Source organism: Dermatophagoides pteronyssinus, unplaced genomic scaffold (assembly GCF_027571235.1).
Source record: "Dermatophagoides pteronyssinus isolate colony J.1.1.1.1 unplaced genomic scaffold, Derpt_VIB-CSIC_2022.12 sq0001, whole genome shotgun sequence".
Lineage (NCBI taxonomy): Eukaryota > Metazoa > Arthropoda > Arachnida > Sarcoptiformes > Pyroglyphidae > Dermatophagoides > Dermatophagoides pteronyssinus.
Window position 1 is genome coordinate 4,663,981 of NW_027461525.1, and position 24,631 is coordinate 4,688,611.

At 28.1% G+C, this 24,631-nt stretch overlaps 1 protein-coding gene across 1 annotated transcript; it reads left to right on the forward strand.

Annotated features, from left to right (window-relative positions):
• Window positions 1-558: 558 nt before the first annotated feature.
• Cals (calsyntenin 1) lies at window positions 559-22,848 on the forward strand. The gene is made up of 11 exons (XM_027342861.2): window positions 559-1,590; window positions 19,054-19,155; window positions 19,244-19,427; window positions 19,521-19,885; window positions 20,022-20,213; window positions 20,339-20,605; window positions 20,681-21,293; window positions 21,380-21,795; window positions 21,880-22,257; window positions 22,371-22,543; window positions 22,675-22,848. The coding sequence occupies exons 1-11, from the start codon at window positions 1,404-1,406 to the stop codon at window positions 22,840-22,842; spliced, it is 3,045 nt and encodes a 1,014-aa protein (XP_027198662.2). The 5' UTR covers window positions 559-1,403; the 3' UTR covers window positions 22,843-22,848.
• The last annotated feature ends 1,783 nt before the right edge of the window (window positions 22,849-24,631 follow it).

Here is a 24,631-nt window from a genome sequence, read left to right on the forward strand (position 1 = left end):
ATTCAAATTCAAACAAGCCTCGCCACTAACAACTTTCAAAGAGCTTGCTCTCTTTTTTTTTCTCTCTCTCTCTCCCCTTCGGTATAAACTTACGGGAAACAAAAATTTTTGTATACACAAATCTCATATACAAATCATCAATGAATATAACCATCATCATCATCATCATCAACATTGAATGGTTTTGAAGTTCGATGGATGTATATATGATCATGTAATAATCAACATACAACACATACATACATACAAAAACCAATAGGATGGAATATATGGGAGGAGTGAAATAAAGAAAAAAGAAGAAAAAGAGTGGTAACAAGATGATGATAATTTTTTTTCCATAGTTTTTTCTTTTGATTCTTCAAGCACAGAAGAACAAAATTCCAATCTTTCGGGTTTCTCGTTTTCCTCTCTCTCTCTATAGCATTTTTACGTCTTCTTTTTTTCCCACTTAGTTCGTTCTCTGTTTTTTCGGCATAGTAGTTACGCGCTTGCGGATACCGAAAAAAAAATTTCGGGTTTTTTTTCATGGATTCAACGACCAACAACAACATACATTGAGAGATGGAAAAAGAGAAGAAGAAGAAGAAAACACAACAACAACAACAGAAAAAAAACATGCATGTTATAACATGCATATAGCTTAATATCGAAAAGAAACAAACAAACGAACATCATCATAAAACGATCCATCGACCATCGACGATCCACGATTTTCGTTTTTTTTTGCAATGCTTCTAGTTTTGGTTTGGTCCTAGGACCCCGAAAATTCAGAATGGACAGTATACATGTTGTTGTTCGATGATGTGTTTGTGTAAGTGGTAAATATCAAAGATATGATATCGTCTATAGCAATAGAGAATTTGACTCATTGTGAAAAAAATATATTTTTGTATTCGTGAATATAGATAAATGAAAATTGGAATCTTCTTTTTGGCAAAGATCATCATCAACAACAACCAAAAAAAAGCGTATATTCATCGGGTTTATTCTTTGACTGTTTCGTTTTTTTTTGGCTGTTTCGGGTTTTTTGGATCACTCTCATTTTTATTTAGTTCTGCCCAGAATTTTTTTTATTATTCTTCTTTGTTCTTTGCTGTGTTTGTTTGTTTGTTTGTTTATTTGTGTTGGTTGGTGTTTTTAATTTTTCAATCTTCAAATCATCCATTTGATGACTGACTGACTGATAATCCACAAATTTGAATAATCATAATTGTCACTAACTCTTTGACTGATTGATTAATTGATTTGTTGACGCTGGTTTCGTCGCTAATATCATTCGAATATCAACCGAATTGAATGATTTTTACGAATTCTGTGATTATCAATTATCATCATCATTCGTTAACTGTTTTATCATCAAGGTTTTTTCTTTTTCTTATTCAATAAATATAATGTATTCGTAAATGTCAAATCAAAACGATAATAATAATAATAATCGATCCAAAATGAAATTATCTCATCATTATCATCATAATTATAGCCACCATCACCATCATCATGGTGGCTATAGATATTGGCTAATGATAATTAAATGCCTTGCTATTATTTCATTGTTAATATTTGTCGAATCTTCATTAGCGTTTAGCAAGGGTAAGTCATTTTTTTCCATCAAATAACCATCCATAATAACCATTTTTGAAAAAAGAAAAGAAATGGAAAATTTACCGTTAATGGAAATTTTGTTTGTTTTCCCCAATTAATTAATTAATCCATTCATAACTTGGTTGGATGGCCGGCCATATATGGACATCTGCCATTCCCTTTTTTTTCCACAAAATATGATGAGCTTGTTTGGATTATATTTACAAATATTTTTTTTTGTGTGTGTTTTCAATATTAAATATTCTTCTTGTTGTTGTTGTTAACTTGAAATTAATATCATCATCATCATATTGAGCTGCGGTTTTTTCCTCTATTCGTTTAACACATTTTTCACTCATATTTCATTCATTCATTCATTGTGTGTGTGTTTCGATGGTAACCGTTTCGGGTTTTTCTCTCTTCAATTTTCTGCATTATTATCATTTGAACAACAACAACAACAACAGGGAAAATTTTTTTTTCCAAAAACAATATCCATAGAGACCACAAAAAAACCAAAAAACAAAAATGAATTGATCATCATTTTGAATCGATTTTGAAATGCAACCCACACACACTGGAAAACAAAAACTTTTTCTTCTTTCCTACTTTCTTTCCATATCAACCAACCAACCAACCAAATTCAATTGATAATCAAATTTATCGATAAATAATCATTTTTAACAATAATGATGATGATAATAATAATCAAATTCAGATCGATCGATGTATGGATAAACATTGTTTTTGTTATTGTTATTTGTTTGTTTGCCTGAAAAACAATTTGTAAGAAATTTCAATATAGAGATTGTTGAAATTCTGTTTATTCTTTCGATTTTTGATTCTTGATTCTCGATTTTCATATGGTTCTTGATTCAACCATAATCATTCTGTTGTTAACGTCATCTTCATTATACAAATGAGAAATTAGAGAAGAAGAGAGAAAAAACCATAAATGTCATCATCATAGCAAAATAAAAATGAGAGGAAAAAATTTTATTTTTGGACACTTTTAGAATCGGTAAAACTTTATCAAAGTCAGTGTGTGTTTTGAATGACAGTATTATTAAAATGAAGAAAAAAATTGTCATTCTCAACAAACAAGCAAACAGAAAATTTGTCTTGCTGTCGGGTTTATTATTATCATTATTATGGCTGCTGAAGATATTTTCGTTTCGTTTTGTTTTAAGCCAAAAAAAAAGATTTGTCAAGTGAATGAATGATATTTTTGTTAAACAAAACACATATATCCTACCATTTTTATTATTGCAATCCATTTATTTTTGAAAAGTGCAAAAAAAAATAGCTCAATATAAATTTACCAAATACAAAACAAAGTCGTATCATTTTTATGCATTCTATGCATTTGTGAACAAACATATTCTTGGTTTGTTTGTTTTGTTTGTTCGTTATTGTCATCATCATTGAACAAAATGAATAAATCTCTCACATTCATTCATTCAGTCATTCATTCGTTTATTTATTCATTCATCCATTACAGTTCTGATAATAATAATTCTGGCTATGATATGGATTCTGGTTTCTTTTCATTCTTTCACTCTTTTCTCTCTCATTGATTAAAAATAGACATTCAAAACATTGAAAATATTTTGTTAATGTAAATTGAATATCGTTAATGATTTACTGAGAATCTTTTTTAACAAAATCTTTTGCTTTTCATCTCCATAATCAAGGTGTTTGTGTGTGTGTGTGTGGATAATGAAACTTTATCGATTCATCATTGTTTTTCTTTGGTAATTTTTTCGATAGGAAAATGCCAATTCGAATAACCAATAATAATAATGAATCCCATTCTCGGATATCTGCTTGATAAATGAATTGAACAATCATTTTTTTCCTTTATCTTTCCGTCAATTTTTTTTATTGTTATTATTATTTCATATTGCCCATATGATGCATTTGAAAAAACGAAAACTAAAATAAAAACAAAAACAAAAGCAAAGCAATATTGATTATCATTTTCAATTCTCACTTGCCCGGGTTTTTTTTTTGTTTTCTTTTTGCCAATATAGAAACTTATTGAATTAATTGAATTTATTAATATTATTATATCCATATAAATGATAATAATAAACGTTATTTTTTTCCAATTTAATAATGATAATGATGACGATAGCAAAGATATTTTTTTCCAATAAAAATATGTCGAAATAAAATGTTTTACACATCAATTTAATATTCACTTTATAAAATTTAACTTTATTTTTCACAATTAAACATCAATATTAAATACAAATATTAACCACCAATTAAAATACGATAATTAACCACCATTGAGTTGAATTCCGCCGATTAAGTCGATAACCGATATTTACCAAAAATACCACCATGTAACCCAACTATAATTCAACCAACGTTTGCCAAGTTTGATGGAGTTTATATATGTTTTTCCATCAAATATTTCCAGTTCCATCCGATCAAAACATCCATCCAATGCTTAGACTGCCGATTTCCGCCATCAATGTTTTCGTTTCGATATTATTCAGCATCCTGTTTTTTTGATCTTCTAAATTATTTTGTTATCAAGTCCAACTCCATATTTGTCCATAGTCCAATAGTTCATCAACAAGATTTGTTTATTTTCGATATTCGATTTCCTTCCAATAAGTTTGCTGATGATTTGTTTTGATTTCCAATTCCCGTCAATTTTTTAATTTCTTCACGATAAATGTTTTGGTATTGTTTTAATCCATATTCCGCGGCATCCTGTTATATCTTCATTATTTATTCAATTTCAATTCCATCCTGTCCACAGCCCGAATTTCATCAACAAGATTTGTTTAATTTTCCATTTCCTTCCAATAAGTTTTGTTTTAATTTTCCAATTCCCATGAATAATAATTTTTCCACGACATCTCCCCGCTAAAATTGATTTCCGCAAATTGGTTTTCGTTGCTGGTTTCGTTTCGTTTTGTTTGGCACGTTATGTTCATTTATTAATGTTCCAAGTTATGCAATTAACTTTTACCACGACCTTTACCACCTGATTTACCAATCTTATGTTTTCCGATATGTCCAAAATAAATGATCGTTCCAACCGTTAAACCAAACAAATCCATTACTAACAATACGATATCGATAATTTGTGCCAGGAATTTCCAATTTCAATATTTTCCGGTTACCACTTGTCTAATATTCTTCCAATAATTAAATTTTTCTGTTTGTTGTCCATAATTTCCCATTTTTTATGATCGATTCCAATTCCAACCAATTTTAATCTTCCATGACATCCTCCCGCTTAAATAAATTCCCGCCATTCGTTTCGTTTTGTTTTGTTTTAATTTATTTTATATCTTCTGTTTTTCAATAGTATTCAATATTCAGAAAATTTTCGACCTCCAATATCCGTCAATTCTTCATTTTCCAAAATTGCCGTCATGGCTTCTTTGTCCATTATATCATTCCATGATTGTTCCAAATTTATATTCGTATCATTTTCATTTTTCCTTTTCCCGGTTGGTGTATTTAACATATGATTTTGCAGCTCTTTAACTGATGTTTGCTCTTGTCCATTATTTGTTTGCTTTGCTCCTCTGTATTCTTTAGGATAAATATTGTGTTGTCCATAGTATGCTGCTGGTTTTATCATATTTTTCTGTCGTACAGAGCCATTTCCCTGTTGTTGTTCAATACGATTGTTTTTCAATTCATTAAATTGTTGATTCTGTTGTAAACAGAACATAGTGTTATGTTTTCCATCGCATAATTCACATGTTTGCTCCATCTTGCAAAATCTACTTGGATGTCCTTTACCAAAACAATTCCAGCATAAACGTTTATCGATGATAATATTACGTTTTTCTTCCAATGATAATTGAGATTTACATTCTTTTGTATCATGTGTTTTGTTGTTACAAAAATGACAGAACATCCATTTTCTTTGATCATAATTATAATTATAATTTTCTCCAATATTTATGTTTCTTTCATTTGAAGCATATTCATTTCGTTTTTCAGTTGTTACTTCAGGTGGATCGTAATACATTTGCACTCGTTTTTGCGCCAGTTTTAAATCTTTTTCCAAAAACTGAAACAATTCTTCCATTGTTAATCCGTCCACATATCCCAACGATCGCAAAGCCGAAGAAGCCAATTTATTTATTACGTATAATTTTAATGTTTCAATTACATATTCGCTAGATGATGCTTTTACCAACATTTTGTAAGCATTTCTTGCTTTGACCAATAAGTTTCTTGTTGAAATAATATCAAATTTTTTTTGATTTGGTGTTTCCTTTAAAAATTTAGAAAGAACTCTTGTTTGGATTTCATATTCATTATAAAAATATTCTTTCAAATGATTTTTTGCCGTTTCGTAGTCACCACTTTCCGATAAACCTAACAACCATGTTCGAGTTTCGTCATCCATCTTTTGTCTCAAAATTTGAAGTTTTAATGCGTTTGATATATCTGCATTATCCACGATTTGTAAAAAAGGTTCGAAAAATTCATGAAAATTCAAAAACTCTCCATCGAACGGTAACAATAATTTTATTTGTCCAGAATCGAATTTTGTTGTTGTTCCTTGATCTATTGACGTTGTTGTTTCATTGAATTCATTTTTTATGTATTTTGAACAAGTTTGGCTTGGTGTGTTTTGTGATTTTGGCTCAATATTTTTTTCTTCAATTTGTTTTTCGATATTTCCCACCATTTTTAATATTTTCGAATAATTTTCAAATGTTTCCTTCGTTTTCCATTCATAGTTTTCTTCCTCATACGATTGTTTTAATTCTGCACAAGTTTCCGATATTTTCTTCTTTAATGATTCATGCTCGTTAGCATACTCTATTAGGCGGTGAGTTGCTACAATTACCGGTATTTTTGAAAACTTTTGTTTTTGTAATTCTTTAATTATATCGTCCATTTTTCGATAGATTTTTCCTTTTAGAGATTCCATTTTCGACAGTTGCGACGTTAGTTCCATTTTTTTTCAATTCTTTATTATCTGCCATTTTAATTATAATTTATTTTATAACCACTGGTTTTTGTTTTTAAAGTTGTTTTATTATGATTATTTAATATATTATGTTTACGACCCACAATATTCTTAATGATTTTCACCAATTATCACGGAAATATAATTTCACCAAATTTGTTTATCGATTCACTAATGTTGTCACAAATTTTTTTTTTCTTCACCAATGTTCACAGAATTACAATTTCACCAATTTTGTTTGTTGATTGACCAATGTTTTTCACTATTTTTTTACCAATATTCGCAGAAGTACAATTTCACTTATTTTGTTTATTGTTTCACCAATGTTTTCACAATTTTTCACCAATTATATTAGAAGCACAATTTGATCTTGCTGGCTTGTCGAAATAAAATGTTTTACACATCAATTTAATATTCACTTTATAAAATTTAACTTTATTTTTCACAATTAAACATCAATATTAAATACAAATATTAACCACCAATTAAAATACGATAATTAACCACCATTGAGTTGAATTCCGCCGATTAAGTCGATAACCGATATTTACCAAAAATACCACCATGTAACCCAACTATAATTCAACCAACGTTTGCCAAGTTTGATGGAGTTTATATATGTTTTTCCATCAAATATTTCCAGTTCCATCCGATCAAAACATCCATCCAATGCTTAGACTGCCGATTTCCGCCATCAATGTTTTCGTTTCGATATTATTCAGCATCCTGTTTTTTTGATCTTCTAAATTATTTTGTTATCAAGTCCAACTCCATATTTGTCCATAGTCCAATAGTTCATCAACAAGATTTGTTTATTTTCGATATTCGATTTCCTTCCAATAAGTTTGCTGATGATTTGTTTTGATTTCCAATTCCCGTCAATTTTTTAATTTCTTCACGATAAATGTTTTGGTATTGTTTTAATCCATATTCCGCGGCATCCTGTTATATCTTCATTATTTATTCAATTTCAATTCCATCCTGTCCACAGCCCGAATTTCATCAACAAGATTTGTTTAATTTTCCATTTCCTTCCAATAAGTTTTGTTTTAATTTTCCAATTCCCATGAATAATAATTTTTCCACGACAAATATAACAACAACGACAGCAAAGCCTGCAGGTCTAAATAGAATCGATTTACGTTGGTTTCATTGGTAGATTTTATTTGTTTTTTTCGTTTCGTTTCGTTTCGTTTCATATGAACACAGAATTTACATTAACTATTCATCCGTCATCATCAATGACGAAAACAATTTTGAAGGAAAAGTTTTTTTGAAATTAAAAATTTTCTTCTTTTTTTTTGGCTGTCGTCATTGGATCCTGGTTTTTTCTCCAAATGAATTCTATTATTCGGAAAGTGAATAAATTTTACGTTTTTTTTTCATTTATCAAAAAATAAATTTCAAACTTAGAAAACATTGATTTGATCAAATTTCACTTTTTTCATTATTTGAAACTATTTTTTTACTTTTATCGTTTTTGTTTTCATCATTCATATGGCACCGAATGAATTTGAAACAAACGAACAAAAACAAACGAATAGTGTACCTGAGCATTTTCTTTATTGTTTTTTTTTCGTTTTCTTGTCAACCAAAAAAAGAAGAAAGTTTTCAATTTAACACAATTTGTTTCACTGGATTCTTTCATTTTTTTTTGTTGTTGTTTTGTTCCAATTCAATAATTCTTTGAAAAATTATTGTTCAATAAGTTCATTCTTACATCATTCTTCTCTGTTGACAACATTCAAAAAAAAGAAAAGAAAAGAAAATTCTCAACTTAATTGAATATAAATAAGGAAATGTGTTGGAAAAAAAACATGAAGAAAATTTGGAAACTTTTCAAATAGATTCTACCTACTAATATTAGCCATTATTATTATTTTAGTTTTTTTCTTTATTAATGAATAATTACCAAAAAAGAAAGAAAGAAAGTTTTTTCTTCTTTGGTACACTGAATTTATGTTTGTTTTGAGTGGTGTGATGTGTGTGTGTCTGTATGTGTGTGTGTGTGTGGTAAGTGTCAAATGAATAAAAATGGATGTTAAAAGCAAGACTTTACTCAAATGTGTGACCATCTTTTTTTTAAAAAAACATTCGATTCGAATATGTTTTCTATAATCATGTTATTGATATGCTTTTTGTCATTTGTTTTTCTTCTGTGGAGGTGTGGTTTAACCATCATCAAAACCAATTGATTTTTAATTTTAACTTTTTTTTTTTTTTGTTAATCATCAATCAGACTATATTTAAACCGGAAAATTGTCTATGAGAAAAAAAACCAATTGCCTTTGCAATTAGGCTATCATATTGTTGTTGTTTTGTAGCAAAAGTTTTGTTTTGTCTTGTTTTTGATCTAATTCATTCATGATTACCATAGGGTTGGTTGGCCAATTACCATTTGTATTCAATCCAAAAAAATGGTTATAGTTAAAAATCTATGTGTAAACTTAGAAGTTTTTCCCCTATATCTTCATCATGATCTATAGTTAACCCCTTGTTCTATTCTCTGAAATGTTTGTTTGTTTGTTCTTTCAACAACAACAACATATAGTTCAGGTTTATGTTTGTTTGTTTTTTCACATTCACAGCATTCATTCATTGCTTAATACAAGAGAACAGGAAATGTTTTCACAAGGAAAGGAAAAGAATGGAGAAATTTTCTTGTTTTTATTCTTTCTTATCTTCCAATTTTTTTTTTGAGCCCATAAAAATCTATATAAATTCCCAAAACAACACACACGAATCTTTCTATTTTTTCTTTTGATTATTTTTTTTATAATGGTAAATCATTTTCTTCCATCGATCGATCGATTGGTTAATTTTTTTTTCTTTATTCATTATATTCATGTTGGCTAAATTGTTGTCCAAACACAGAAATTTTTTTTTCCAATTCAAAAAAAAAAAAACATTCATTTTGCGTCATTGTTTAGAATTGAAAACTTTATTCATTTTTTAAATTAAATTTTGTTCATACAACGAAAGTTCTGATCACATGATGAAACAGAAAAGAAAAGGAAAAAGAACCGTATTAATTCCATTGAAAAAAATTTAATCAAAATAATTAATCCTACGGTGTTTATGAAGTAATTATTTTCTTTTTTTCTGATCAAAATCATTGTTATTGATAAATGAATGAATGAATGGAAAAAAAATATTAATTAATTGGCTGGTATTAATAACATTTTTCATCAGACAAAAAAATGTACCTTTTTTCTGGATAAAGGTGTCTGTATTCGAGCAATTTTCATCACCATCCGAACTAGACAATACACTTGATAATCTGGAAAATGTATGCATGTGACGTGTGTGTGTATTTTGCATCAATGATTTTGTTTTGTTTTTTTCTTGCTACTGGCAACAAAAACGATAATTTCCTTTTTGTTTTGTTTAATGGATAAAATAATAATAAAATGTGTTCAATGTGCTTGAATAATTTGGATCGATTTGGGCAATTTTGTCGATATCGTTTTATTTTTTTCACAAGGAAAATAAATTTACAACATATGTTATGAATTGGTTTTTTGGACTTTAAGTAAAATATATAGCCCATCATATATTTTATAAGACATTTTAAATGTCAACAACTGGATAGTTTTTGAACTTTTTTTTTCTCTTATCAACAACAACAAAATGTTCATGAAATTCATTGAAATTTTGGATTTCATTTTGGATTTCCCTTCTGATTAATAATTTTCATTTTTTACAAATGAAAATGATTACAACAATTCAATGCAATCATTTTCATTTTGTAAAAATGAACACTTCTTTATTTTTTGCAATATTTGCTTTGCAAGAAACATCTTTTTCTCATTCTAAACAAAAAAAAAGAAGATATTACATTGATCCTTATCCAAATGTACTATTTGTACATCAGTTCAATGTACGGTTATAATAGAATCGAATGATAAATAGAAATTAATTCCAATGAAATAAACATTGTCATCTTTAACAATGACAATGACGACGACGACGATGACAACAACAACAAAAATCCAATGATAATGAGAATATCAATGATTAACAGAAGCAAAGAAAAAAAAGATGAACACCATCATCAAACAACAACGACATCAACAACAACTTTGTAATTCAATTCCTAAAGTATGTTTATTTTGTGTGAAGAATCTCTTTCACGCTCGTTTGTTTGCTCGCTCTCTCTCTCTAAATACAAATAATCATCATTACATAACTATGATGTTCATCAATAATGATAATTTAAGTAAGGGAAAAAAAATGATCGGTATTTGAGAAATTCCGATGCTAAGAATCGAATTATTTGGACAATCACTTTTTGTTTTGTTTTACTTACTCCCCCCCCTTAACAACACATTTTTTTTGTTTGATTCTGGTTCTTCATCATCATTATGATTGATCAATCTATTTACTAACTATCTTTTATCTATCTATATATAAAGAGATAAAAGAGATGACTTTTACTATTGAGAATAAATTGTTGTTGTTGTTGTTGTTTTTATTTGTTTTGAGATATCCAACAACAAAAAAACCGATTGGAGAAATACAAATATTCCATGTCTACACACACACTAAAACGATCCAATTAAAATTTGGGATATGGCATCTTTCTTTTTGCTTTTTCACATTTCACTTTTTTTTCTTCTCTCGATCTCGTATTGTGATCGTTCAATTTCTGGTTATTTCTGGTATTGTCAAAAAATGTATTGTGAAAATAAAAAAGAGAAATTTCCTTTTTGGAATTGTTCCGTTTGTATATTACAAAAACACACACACATAATAATAATAATGATTACCACATACATTTATCAATTCTTCTGGTACTTTTTTTTTGCTTATTATTGTCATGGTGTTTTGTGTGTGTGTATGTTTCTGGTACCGTTTTTTTTCTGGTACTGTTCCATCTCATTATATAATTAGATGATGACCTATTCTCGAAAAATAGCACTGTGCACTCACACAACAATTCTCAATGACATAATGATATAATGACGATCCAACAAAAAAACAACAGAAAAAAAACTCTACGAACATCAATCGACTCACACACACACGGAATGTTGATCAAAAAGAATAATAAAAATGAAATTAAAAAAAGTCATAGGGCCTATTGTCAAAAAATTCCTCACTCTTCTTTTTTCTGTTTTGTTTTGTTTTCGATTGCGTGTCATTTATTTTCTCTCAATGAATGATGATGATAATGATGATGATGATTTTTTTTCTTTCTCATCTTCGATTCTTCTTTTCCATACAAAAATACAATTCACCTATCATATTTCTATCTATTATACTTTTTTTTGTTTTGTTTTGTTTTTTTGTATTGGATTTTTGTCTTTTAGTTTTTTTTTGTTGTTGTCGTTGTTGTTGTTGTTATCACCATTATTATCATCAACATCTTGAAAAATTCGTTTGCCATTTTACTTATTGTTGTTGTTGATGTTGTTGATTACTTGTGTGAATTATATTTGTGTGCAGAAAAAAAACACAGAACAAAAAAAGATGGAATAAAAATGTTAATGCTGTCCCCTGTCCTGTCAACAGCCATCATCAAGTGATGGAACAATTTTGTTTTTTTTCTGGAAAACTAAAATGACAAAGAGATAGAGAGGGAGAGAGTCTGTTTAGGTTCGGGTTTCTATTATTGTTTTTTTGTCTTTTACAAAATTCAAATACCCGAATTCCGTTAATAATATTCAATTGCTTCATTTTTTTTTGCACAAACGAATGTGTATTCATGCATTTGTCATTTCATCAACGAATCATTTGATATTACAACAACAACAACAACCAGAAAAAAAACGCATAATAATTATTTAGATAGGGACAAATAGAAAGAAGGGGAGGTACAATTGCACTTGATAATCATCATCAACAAACAGACAACAATAGTGATGTCCTCTTTTTTTTATTATCATCATCATCATCATTATCATCATTCATTTAATTCAATTAATTTGATCATATTGCCAAAAATGTTGTTCAACATTTTTATTATTACCATCATTATCATTAAAATTTTATATCATTTGACCTTACTACTATAGTTACAGAGTTCATTTTGTATCAATTTTATTCAATATGATGATAATAAATTTCTTTTTTTGATGGGTTTTTCCCATTCGATCGTTATCCTTATTGGCATCAGCTTTTGTTGTTGTTGTTGTTGTTGGAAATGCCAAATATCATTGTTATTGGGAAAAAAGAAAAAGAAGAAGGGAATCTTTTTACAATGAAAAATAATCTGTATATGCATTTTCATATGATGATTATTGATCCTAAGAATCAATTAAATCGGATCATCATCAATAATTTTTCTTCCAGAATATTCTAATAACGATATTTATGAATGGAATGGAATCAAAAAAATGAACATCTTTCATAATCTTAGATTTAATCTTGTTTTTATTATTATTATTATTATACATGATGATGATAAGGTGGCAGCAACAACAACAATGACAACAAAAAAAATTTTTTATTATGATTAAACATCAAGGACAATAAAAAATTCGGTTGCCGTTACTGTTACTGCTACTGTTACTGTTACGGTTGTTTGCTTCTCATTTCATTGTCGAAATTTATTCGGTAACCATGTTGAATTGATTATGATGATGGTGAAATATAATGAAAAAAAGAAAAATCCATTATGATTGTAATAATAATAATAATGATTATAATGTTGATAATGTTCATAGTCAGAAACATAGCCGAAAGCCGTTGTCATTGGCATTTTCTCCAGTAAAATGTTCCAACGAAATGAAATGTTGATGATGATGATGAACAATATTATTAATAATAATGAACGAATTGAATTGAAAAATGATTTCACATGCGCTTCCCAGAAGAAAGAAAGGAAAAATGTACCGAAACCACCACCACCACCACCACTATCATCATTACACCGTGTTGTTTGGTCATAAAGAATATTCTCTTCTCTATAGTTTGTTTTTTTTTTGAATATAAAATATTAAATAATAAATTCAGACAACCAAATAATAATAAGCAATAAGTTAAACAAACGACAAATTCCTGTACATTAAAAACATGTTGTCGTTTGTTTGTTTGTTTGTTTGTTTGTTTGCCGGTGATGGTTGGATTTATTTGTATTTTATGTTTTTTTGCTATCCATAGGTTCACTTTTTCTCTTTTTTTATGGAAAAAAACAACATAATAGATATGTAACGAAGTGGAAAAAAAGAAGCCACAAACCTAGGTTTTTTTTTCTTTGAAAATTTTTTTCAAAAAAAATATGAATGTTTTTTGGAGAATAAAAACAAGCCATGGGAGTGCAAAGATGATGAGAATAAAATTCTGGAAATAAAGAAAAACTTTTCAAGTAAAACATTTCAACCATAAATTCCAATAGTTAGTAGAATATTCAGTGCAATTGAATGAACAAAAATAATAAAAGACAAATTCTAAAAACATTTCTGAAATGGTGATTTCAAAAAAATGAAAAAATGAAATTGAAACGTTCAAAACTTTAAAAAACAAACAAACAAACATCTACGCTTTAAGAGAAGAAACGAAACCTTAAAAAGAAAATTTAAATTTCTAATTTTATTACGCAATATATTATATTATGAATTGTAACCGTTTGTAAATGTTTAAAAAGTTAAAAAAAAAATTTTCCATTAGCTTCTTTCTCTCTATCTATATATACCCTTCAATGTCAACTTTCCTGCATTGCATTTTTTTTTTCAGTGGGCAAATTCTATCCATATTTCTGTTTACACACAATATATATGCACACAATGCAAATGAAAACTTATACCTGAACACAAAACAATCATTTTTTTGTTGGCTGGTTGTTTGTTGCTTGATTTCAAATGTTTACTAAATAAATTATATAAAAATTTTTTTAAAAAAATTTAATAAAATATAAATGATATACATTAATATTATTTCATTTCATTTCATAGGTAAATTAGTAAATGAAAAAGATTGAGTGAGTGAGAGAGAAACAGAAAAAAACGGCAATTGAATCGGGATTTCTACAATTACATTTCGCAAACAGTGAAAAAACAGTGCCTTATTGACATTGTGAAACACCAATCAAAAAAAACAAACCTAAATCACTCGGGGTTTTTTTTCCCAATTTGTTTGTTTGGTTGGTTGTCGAGAATTTCAATCAAACAAAAATGAAATGAATAAATAAATAGAATGACTAAATTACAAATAGGAAAATTGAATGAAACTAAACGACCAAAACCAAATATTATTATTATTATTATTATTATGTTTTGTATATGAATAAATAAATAGACGAAAAATTCATCGATTTTCTCTTCTCTTTATCTCTCTATCTCTATCTCGCTCGGGTGATGCATTTCACAGAATATATCTTTCTTTTTTTTTTGTTGTTGTTGTACCGAGAATCTCATGAACTTAATTTCATTTCACTGTGTGTGTGTGTGTGTTATCAGTAGTTTTGTTTTTGTTTTTTCATTCATTCATTCATCATTTATTGATGATTAAATTTTGGTTGTTGTTGTTTAATTTATATACATATATGTGTGTTTGTAAACATGTATAAATTCTTACATTATCTTTTTTTGTTTTGTTTTGTAAATACTTTTTGCATTTACACACGCAGAGAGAGAGAGAGAGAGATGAACTTATCAATCGAATTCTGTTTTGGTTTATTCATGAAACCTTGGTGCAAAAGAATTGAAAAGAATTTCTTTCGACATTGTCAGATTGCTGTTGTTGTTGTTGTTGTTTTCCTTGGTGACCACCAAAATTACATACTAATGTCTTTTCTAAACTAATCAATATACTTTCTTACCCAAAGAAAAAATTTAATTCATTATCCACTTTGGTAATAGTATTGTATCCATACAAACAACAACAACAACAACAACAACAACAAGATGGACATCAATATCAAATCTATCAATAGGTTTCTTAGCTATGATGCAAATAAGAAATTTAATCAAAAATCTATGATTATAATGAATTTAAAAGAAGTTTTTTTTTCCATGGAATTTGAATGGAATCAAGCTTTTATCCATCTTACTTAACTTGATAATAAGATTTATATTATCTTCTTCTTCAACAACAACAATTTCTCCATTGAACAAGAATTTTGACTTTGAAATATTATGGATGTTTTTTCTGTTTTGTTTTGTTTTGGTTCAATAGTATCTATCTTGTTAGTATAGCAATATACAACCAAAAAAGAAAACAAACATTGAAAAAAATACAACACTTTCAGATCTTGATCATATCGTTTTCTATGGTAACAATTCAATGTAATGTTGTTGTTTTTTTCATCATCTATTTATTTTGCTATTTGCTGCTTTAATCGATTTTTTCTTCTTCTTCTTCTCGTTACTTACCAATATACCAGAATAAGCAGAAAAGACTTATGCTATTTGGCCTTTTTATCCAAACAAAAAAAAAGCATATACAGAAAATAGAGACTTTTTTTCAAATAGCAACATCATCATTGGCCATTTGGGCCAAAACGAAAAAAAAAAATTCGCTTAAATAAATTTATATTCTTCAGCCATTGATGAGCTTATGATTATGTTTGATTTTTCCAGCAAGACTCACTACATATTGACATTGTAACATTGAAAATAATCTTCAAGATTAAAGTTTTTTTGTTTTGTTTTGTTTGTTGTTTTGTTGCAAATCGATTTGAATCCAGTCATATATAGGAACAGAGAGTTCAGCATATGTGTGTGTATTGTTTATCATCAGAATGTGTAGAAAAAAAAAAGAAAAAAGCCAAATGTCAAATACACCAGATTGCTACAAAATTATGATGAATGATCACCATAAGAATAATAAAGGAGAGGATTTTTTTTTGGATTTTTCTTAACAGAAATGTTACAACAATACATATGATACTCAAACACAATGTACAGAAAGAGATTAAACGAACAGGTGAATTATTTTAAGTAAAACATAATAATAATAATAATTTATCTGGTTGGGTTATGAATATTAAATTATTATATTCTTCTCATTTTCTGTTCTGTTCTGTGTTCTGGTCTGGTTTCATTGAAACAGAAACATTTTTTTGGTTGATTATCGAATCTTTTTGTTTGGGATTCATAAATTTGCTGCTGCCATGTCAGAAGTTTGGATTTTTTTTTGGTGCAAAAACTTTTATCCCAAAAACTGAAAATCATCATTAAATTATATCAGCATTTTTTTGGTGCTATAATAATGATATACGAAAACTTTTTCTTCTTCCATCTCTATCTATATCCCATAAAATTGTTGTTGTTTTTTTTTGTTGCAAAAAATATGATTGCAAACGAAGAGGGAAAAAAATCAATGTTTTTTTTGTCCAAAATGATTGCAATAATCAATCCCTTTTGTTGTTGTTGTTGATTCTGGTTATTCACAAACACACACACATTTACCAGTTACGATAATCGAATTGAATTGAATTGGATTCAATTCAATTTAATTTTATGATGAGCAATAATATTAACAACATTGGCCAGTATTGACAATATTGACCAAATTCCATACAGAATGATTAGAATTTTGTGTGTGTGTGTGTATGTTTTCCTATTTATCCAACAAGGAGAGAACGAATTACTGTCCAAATTTTATTGCATATATTCAATTGAATTGAATTGCATGTTTGTTTGTTTGAAGCGGATGAAGGGGAAAAAAACAACCGAAACGTTTATGTTATTATCATGGAATGAAATTGGGATTCACCACACACACAACCGAATTTCAATTTGCAAAATAACAAATTTCTTATTTGTATTTCTTAGAATCGGGTGTTTGCTGTCTTAATAATAATAATAATCAATGTGTGTGTATGTCTGGCACATTCAATTCATGGTTAATGTGATTTGATCACTTGGTAACTGGTAATGTTATGAAAATATTGCGTGTATCTGCATGTATATTTTTCATTCAATTAAAACCAATCTTATGACATTTCCAACAACAACAGAAAAAAAAAAGTTTGTTTGTTAATTGATTTAAATTTATGATACAATAAGAAAAGCCTGAAGAATAGTGTTGTTGCAATAATAAATCCCTGTGTGTTAAAATTAATAAAAAAAAGTAAAATTTTCACCCTTTTTTTCTTTTGCTGTCGCTATCAATTTGAATATTCAATTAACATTGTCTTTGTTGATATTTGTGACCAGAATTTGTTTTAGTTTGCTGAAACTTTTTTGAAACTATCACTTGACAAATTTTAAATGAAATTTATTATTTTTTTTGTTTTTGTTTTTTTGCTTTTTGCATGGATTTAAATCTCATTAAAATTTCAACCAAAACAAAGAGAAAAAAGAAAATGTTTGAAAATCCAAACATAAATTATAACAATTCGGTCGGTCGTTCAACTAAAACAAACGAAATAAAATGAAATAAATGAGCATAGTTGATGAATAGGGATACTGGATTTATTTCATTTAATTTAGGTATAAAAATAAAAAATAAAAGTTCACTTGGTTAGATGAAAATCATAAATTTCGTTGTTGTTGATAACAAAACATTCATAATTTTGTTTTACCTTGTGGGCAATCTCATTATACATTCATTCATTTATGTATAACGTCTGTGAGTGTTTGGTATCCTGTATCCTGTATTTCAGAGAATATTCTCGATTTTGTTTCTCTCCCCCCCTTGAATGATAATGATGAAAAATCATCTTGATTTTGTTCATAGAATATTTTTTCAATGGGGGGTTTCTCCATAGAAAATAATCACATTATGAAGTGCCAAACAAAAAAATATTGCTGAATCATCATCATCATTGTTCGGAATATAATTCGTTTTGCCAAAAAAAAGAAAAGAAAAAGATTTTGTTATTCAAAAAAATCTTCGATTATGTAGTCGATTGGGTTGAATGTCAATCGTGTGTTCGCTAATTTAAGCAATTTTTTTTTGAATTTTAAATTTTTTTATGTTGTCGAATGATTCGTGTTTATCGATCGATTCAACTAACAACAACAACAACAACAGAAATTCACTTTATTTGCAAAATTCAATTCAATCATGATGTAAACTTGTTTGTTTTTTTTCTTTTCATTCAGGTCATTCTGTGACAAAACAGAATTTTTTTTCGCTGGGTTATTTCCGTTTTTCTTTCGTTGTTTTCACACACCAAAAATTTTCGATTAATAAAGTCTATGGAATTTTCGTTTTCGTTGTTTGAACGAATCTTTGAATGTTTGAAATTTTAAAAATAAACTTTTTTCATTGTTCTTTTGGGTGGGCTACTGTTTTTTTTCTCTTGGTTGTCAATTCTTCAATTTGATTGAATAAATAGAAAATCGACGTGTATAGATCGAAGGAAAGAAAGAAAAGCAAAAAAATCCACAACAAAGCTAAACTAAATTGTTATTCTGGATTTTCTTCATTTTTTTTTTGCTTGAAAAAATATTCAATGTTTGTCATCAGCAAACAAATTTTTATGTTTACCAAACCTGTACCCAAGGATTTTAGTTATTTTCAAGGAAAAAGAAATGCAATTTTCGCAGAAATATTTTTTCTGTATTCAAATTTGATTGTAATTTGATTTCTGTTTTTTCCTTTTTGTTTGATTATTTTAGTTCCAAGATTTGATCTCAACAAACCTGAAGATGGTTTTCATGCTATCGTCAAAGAAAATGATCGTACAGTAATCATTTCACCAAGGATTAAAGTTGTCGATGGTTAGTATTTAATCTATCAATCAATAAAAACATTTTTTTAATCATAACAAAAATTTTCATTCAAAATTCCGTTTACTTCTTATTATAGCTGAATTATGTAATATTGAAATTGTAAACAAACATCATAATGATATACCATTCGAAATACAGATTACCGATCAGCTTAATGGTGAAGCTATCATTATCGCTAAACGCGATCTTAACTGTGAGAAAAAACGTTCTTATCATTTTACAATGCGAGCTGTATCATGTACTGGACAATATTCAGCCAAGTAAGCTAATTTTTATGATTAAAATAAAATTTTTCCCCCCATTAACAATATAAAATTGAATTATTTTATATTTCTTCATCCCAATCTCACTAGCACTACTGTACACGTAACAGTTGAAGATGTTAACGAATTTGCACCGGTTTTTCGACAAGATTCTTATGTTGTTACAGTAAATGAAGGACGTATTATTGATCCAATAATACAAGTAGAAGCAATCGATCATGATTGTAGTCTAAAATATAGTGAAATTTGCAAATATGAAATTATTGGCGGTGACAAACTAAACACACCATTTACAATTGATTCAAATGGAAATATCAAAAATACAAGAGCATTGTATTATAAAGAATCACATAATCATATTCTTGAGATTGTTGCTTATGATTGTGGAATGAAACGATCGAAACCTGCCATTGTTAACATTAAAATTAACAAAGTATGCACATTAGGTTGGAAAGGTAAGTGTACAATAAAAAAAAATATCATCAATCAAATATGTCAAACAAATAACAAAAAGAAAAACCTGGGGACAATTTACCATTTTATTAATTTCTATAATAAAATTAATCAATTTTTCATTTTTTTTGGGTTTAGGTATACCTGAACGTATGGAATATATACCAGGATCTGGTTCAAGAGTTTTGGTTCCGGATGCTGAATTACAGTTGTGTGATTTTCCATGCGAAACTGAAAATGTTACTGTTCGTATGTCATTGGCTACACATCATATTGGTAAAGGTTGTGATCGTGATACTTATTCAGTTGAATCACAAAGAAAACTTTGTGGTAAGTTTTATTCATAATCATCATCATCATCATCATTCTTATTTTATAAATTTGCTGTCATTATTTTTGTAATCGATTCGAATTACTTGATTTTTTTTTATAATTATTATTATTATTATAAACAGGAGCTACTGTAGAAAGTATCGATCTACTTCCATCACCAACAACCGGTTCAGAATGGATGCGTGATTTACCTACTGACGAAGGTCGTGAAAGTGATCAAATTTATGAATTTGATGGTACCAATAATGCTGTTATTGTTCCTGAAAATGTTTTCGATCATAATTTGACTAGTAAATTTACAATTTCTTTTTGGATGAAACATGAACCACCATTAGATCAATCGAATAAACACATTAAAGAGCACATTATTTGTAATGCAGATGATCATAGTAAGTGTTTCAATTGGTCCATAATCTATAGATCAGTGTTTCATTTTTTTTGGTTATGTTTTTTTTAATTTGCAGAAAAAAATCGCCACCACTATTCTTTATTTGTTCGCAATTGTCGTTTGATATTATTGCTTCGTAGAGAATTTGATGAAGAAAAACATACTGTTTTCAAACCAGCTGAATATCGATGGAAATTGGCACAAGCTTGTGACAATGAATGGCATCATTTTGCAGTCAGTATGGATTTTCCGGATGCAACACTTTTTGTTGATGGTATAAGATTTCATAATAGTTCATCTAATCCAGAAATTGTTGATGATTGGCCACTTCATGCTGTAAAAGATGTCAAAACAACATTTAGTGTTGGTGCATGTTGGGAGGGTAAAAAATCGAAAATGAATTTCCATTTTAGAGGATTTCTTGCCGGATTAACATTACTAAGAGGACAAACAGAAAATGCAGACATTTTCAAATGTCTTCATCATTGTAAAGAAGGATTACGACAACCAAGTTCAGATTCAATCGATACTGGTATTGATATTCTTTCAAGTGGTGATTCTACTTCAATTATGGTTACAGGAAAAGAATCGATCGATGTTGAAGATGTTGTTTCACAAATTTCTTATATTAATTCAAGAGAATATCCAACACCTGGTAGACGTAGCTTAAAGATTTCCACCTGGGTGACGTATGTGATTTTTTTTTGTTAATATTTCCACTAAGATAGAAAAAAATAACTTTTTTTTGGCTATGATTGTATAATGATGTTCATAGATGTTCTAATGGTAAAAAGATAAAAGTTCCACAAGTGGACACCTACGTTATGGTAATGCCTGCTGATCCTCCAACCATTCTGATTAATGGAACACCTAATTTGGCTCGTGAATATGAATCATTTATGCAAGGAATTGAATTATTTTCATCTGTTTCCATATATATCAATCAGGAAAATGAAAATGAAAATAATGAATCGGATAATGATATTAATGAAGATAATAATGATGATGATGAAATGAATAATGTTCCACCAAGTATAGCAAAACTTATTGGTGAACATAAATTAGATAGTTGTAGTATTAAAGTCTATCCACCATTAAATCCGGATCATGAATACTTTAGACTACCGAATCAAATGATGTTAAATCTTAATATTCGATATAAAGAAACAAAAGATGGAATAATTATCTATGGTAAATTTTTTTCTTATTGTTTTTCATTATTATTAATATGCTTACTCATCAAAATTATATGATTTGTTTTTTCATTTATAAAAGGCGCGGATTCTGTTCATAATTACAACCAAATAATTCGACAACTAATATATTTTAATCGAAAACCGGCATATTATCTGAATCGAGCATTTAAGCTGACATGTTCAGAATTAAATAGACGTTTTAGTAGTAATGATTATATACAAACATTGACCGTAATACATCCAAAAATTGAACCAATGGAATCTAGATCATCATCATCATCATCATCATCCGCATCAGCATCAGCAAGTGGTATTGGTGTACAAACATTTGCAGCACATTCTCATATCAATGAACATAAGGTCGAATTAAAAGAACCACTTATCAAAAGTACAGCTCATTTTTTCGATAATAGCATCACAGTTGATCCTAATGATAGTTTTGTTCGAGCAACACCAAGTATGTATTATATATTCTTGATCTATTTAGTCTATTTTAACTATTATATCCATCCATATTTATTCATTTTATTTTCTTTTTCTTTCCTTTTTAAAAAAATAAATAATGTTCAGGTCACGCAGTCACCATTATAATTGTAGTTTGTGTAGGATTTCTTGTTTTTATGATTGTTTTGGGCGTCATACGGATTCGATCGGCTCATCATCGTAATAATGATTCAACAACCGAAGATCAAGAAATGGCATGGGACGATAATTCATTGAATATTACTGTTAATCCTCTTGATGTATGTATTTTGGATTGTTTTTTTTGCTATCATTTTATTTTTTAGTTAATATGTTCAGTAGAAACAAAAAAAAAATGATTTATCATAATTTGAATTTAATATATTCTTTCTTTCATTTCCCTTGATTATAGCAAATTGAACAAGAAAATGAAAATTCACAATTAAACGATGATGATGATGATAGCGATAGTTCGGATGATGCAAGCAGTTATCATGAAGATTGTGAAACAAGTGAAGAAGAAGTGGACAAAACTAATAAAAACCGTTCAGAATTAGAATGGGATGATGCTAATTTCTAGTTTTTTTCAACAACAGAAAAAAAATCAAATTTTCAACAACCATCGAGCATAAACAGCCTCTCTTCATTTTTAACACATAGTACATTATATATCACTTTTATCGATATCTATATCAATTTTATTTGTTGAATGCAAAATTATTATTATTATTTTCGTAATAATTTCGCTTGATCATTTTTTTTCTCAGCTTTCTTTTTCCTCTACTGTTTGTGTGTTTGATTGATCAATTTCATCTCTTTCTCTCTTTCTCTCTCTTTCTTATTACACTTTTATCTTATTTGTAAATATCACACAAAATATATGATAAATTTGACAGCTTCAAAATGATGAAGAAAAAAAAATTCTACAATTTTAAAAGTTTAAACCAGGAAAATTCTCGATATATATAAAAAAAAATCGATTCTCAACCACAACCGATAATGACCACCATCTTATCTCGAACGATATGATTACGTTATGATTGTATTTTTTTAAAAAAAGCAAAAAAAAAAAAAAATATAGAATATTCTTCGTTTTATTTTAGTTTTTTTTTCGTTTTGGTTCTGATATTGAATTTTTCTTTTTTCAACCATTATCATTACAGTGAAAAAACAAACAAACAGAGAACAACAACAACAAAAAAAAACAACTCCCTTGTTTTGTTTTGTTTCTGGATAGAAAATAGCATAAAAATCTTAGGGTTTTTTTTGCCTGATTATTCTCTCTCTCTCTCTCTCTATCGCTAACTATCTTAACGTTTGTTCTTCTTTGTGCCATATTCATCGAATGATATCATTTAGATAATGATGAGATTTTGTATTTTGTGTTTTTTTTTATTTTATTTATCTAGTTCAATTACCACCATTGACATTTAACATACACATATAGACAACATACACGGACAAATAAACAAAACGAACCCATCCACCACCACCAAAACCACTACAAGCACCACCAGCGGCCATGTTTTCTTGTTTAATATTTGTTGTTTTTTCATTCTGTTCTGTTTTCTCTTTTGGTCTAGTTATTTTATTTCACTATCGCTTATTTTTTTTCTTGAACGTTATTTCACAATCGTTATCGGTATATTCATTTCCTTCTTTCTTTCTTTTTTGTTTTATGCCTTGTCTTATCCCATATTTTTTTTTGTTTGTTTGTTTTGATGAACACACACACACAAACACCAAATAAACATCTTTTATATAGAGAATCGTGTTATTTTGCCATTTATATGTTGAAAAAAAATCCCATTTGATTGATTTTTAATCAAAAATAACAACAACAACAAAAAAAACTGTGTGAGTGTGTAAATCGAATATTCTTTCTTTTCTTTTCTTTTTTTTCTGCTATATCCACCTCATAAACAATGAATTTTGATCGATCCATTTCCACTCTACCATATATGTTTTACGATTGATATTTTGTGTTTACTTTAAATCTCCTGTCACATATCTGATTAATCATTTTCTTCGTAAAATTCATTTTTTTTTTCTTTCTGATAATTTCTAAAATAAACTTATCACACACACACATTAACCGGAAATATAGGTTCGAAGAAGATTTTTAGTTTCAACTTACATACACACATCACACACGAACACTTACAATTTATGTTTGTTTGTTTTCTGTTAACATAAAGAATTTTTTTTTGAAATTTTTGACATCCGCACACAATTATGCAAACACCAAATACACAGAAAAAACATTATTATTTCAACAGAGAATAAACAACAACAACAGCAAAAACTAAAACAGGTCACATTCATTCCATTTCACATTATTAATTAATAATAATAATTTATAATGATTA

Excerpts from the sequence above, each read along its gene's own strand:
- Cals (XM_027342861.2), top strand. The coding sequence starts at position 1,404 with ATGTCAAATCAAAACGATAATAATAATAATAATCGATCCAAAATGAAA. Across the intron at positions 1,591-19,053 it reads TTCATTAGCGTTTAGCAAGG|TTCCAAGATTTGATCTCAAC; the intron begins GTAAGTCATTTT and ends TGATTATTTTAG. Across the intron at positions 19,156-19,243 it reads AAGGATTAAAGTTGTCGATG|CTGAATTATGTAATATTGAA; the intron begins GTTAGTATTTAA and ends TTCTTATTATAG.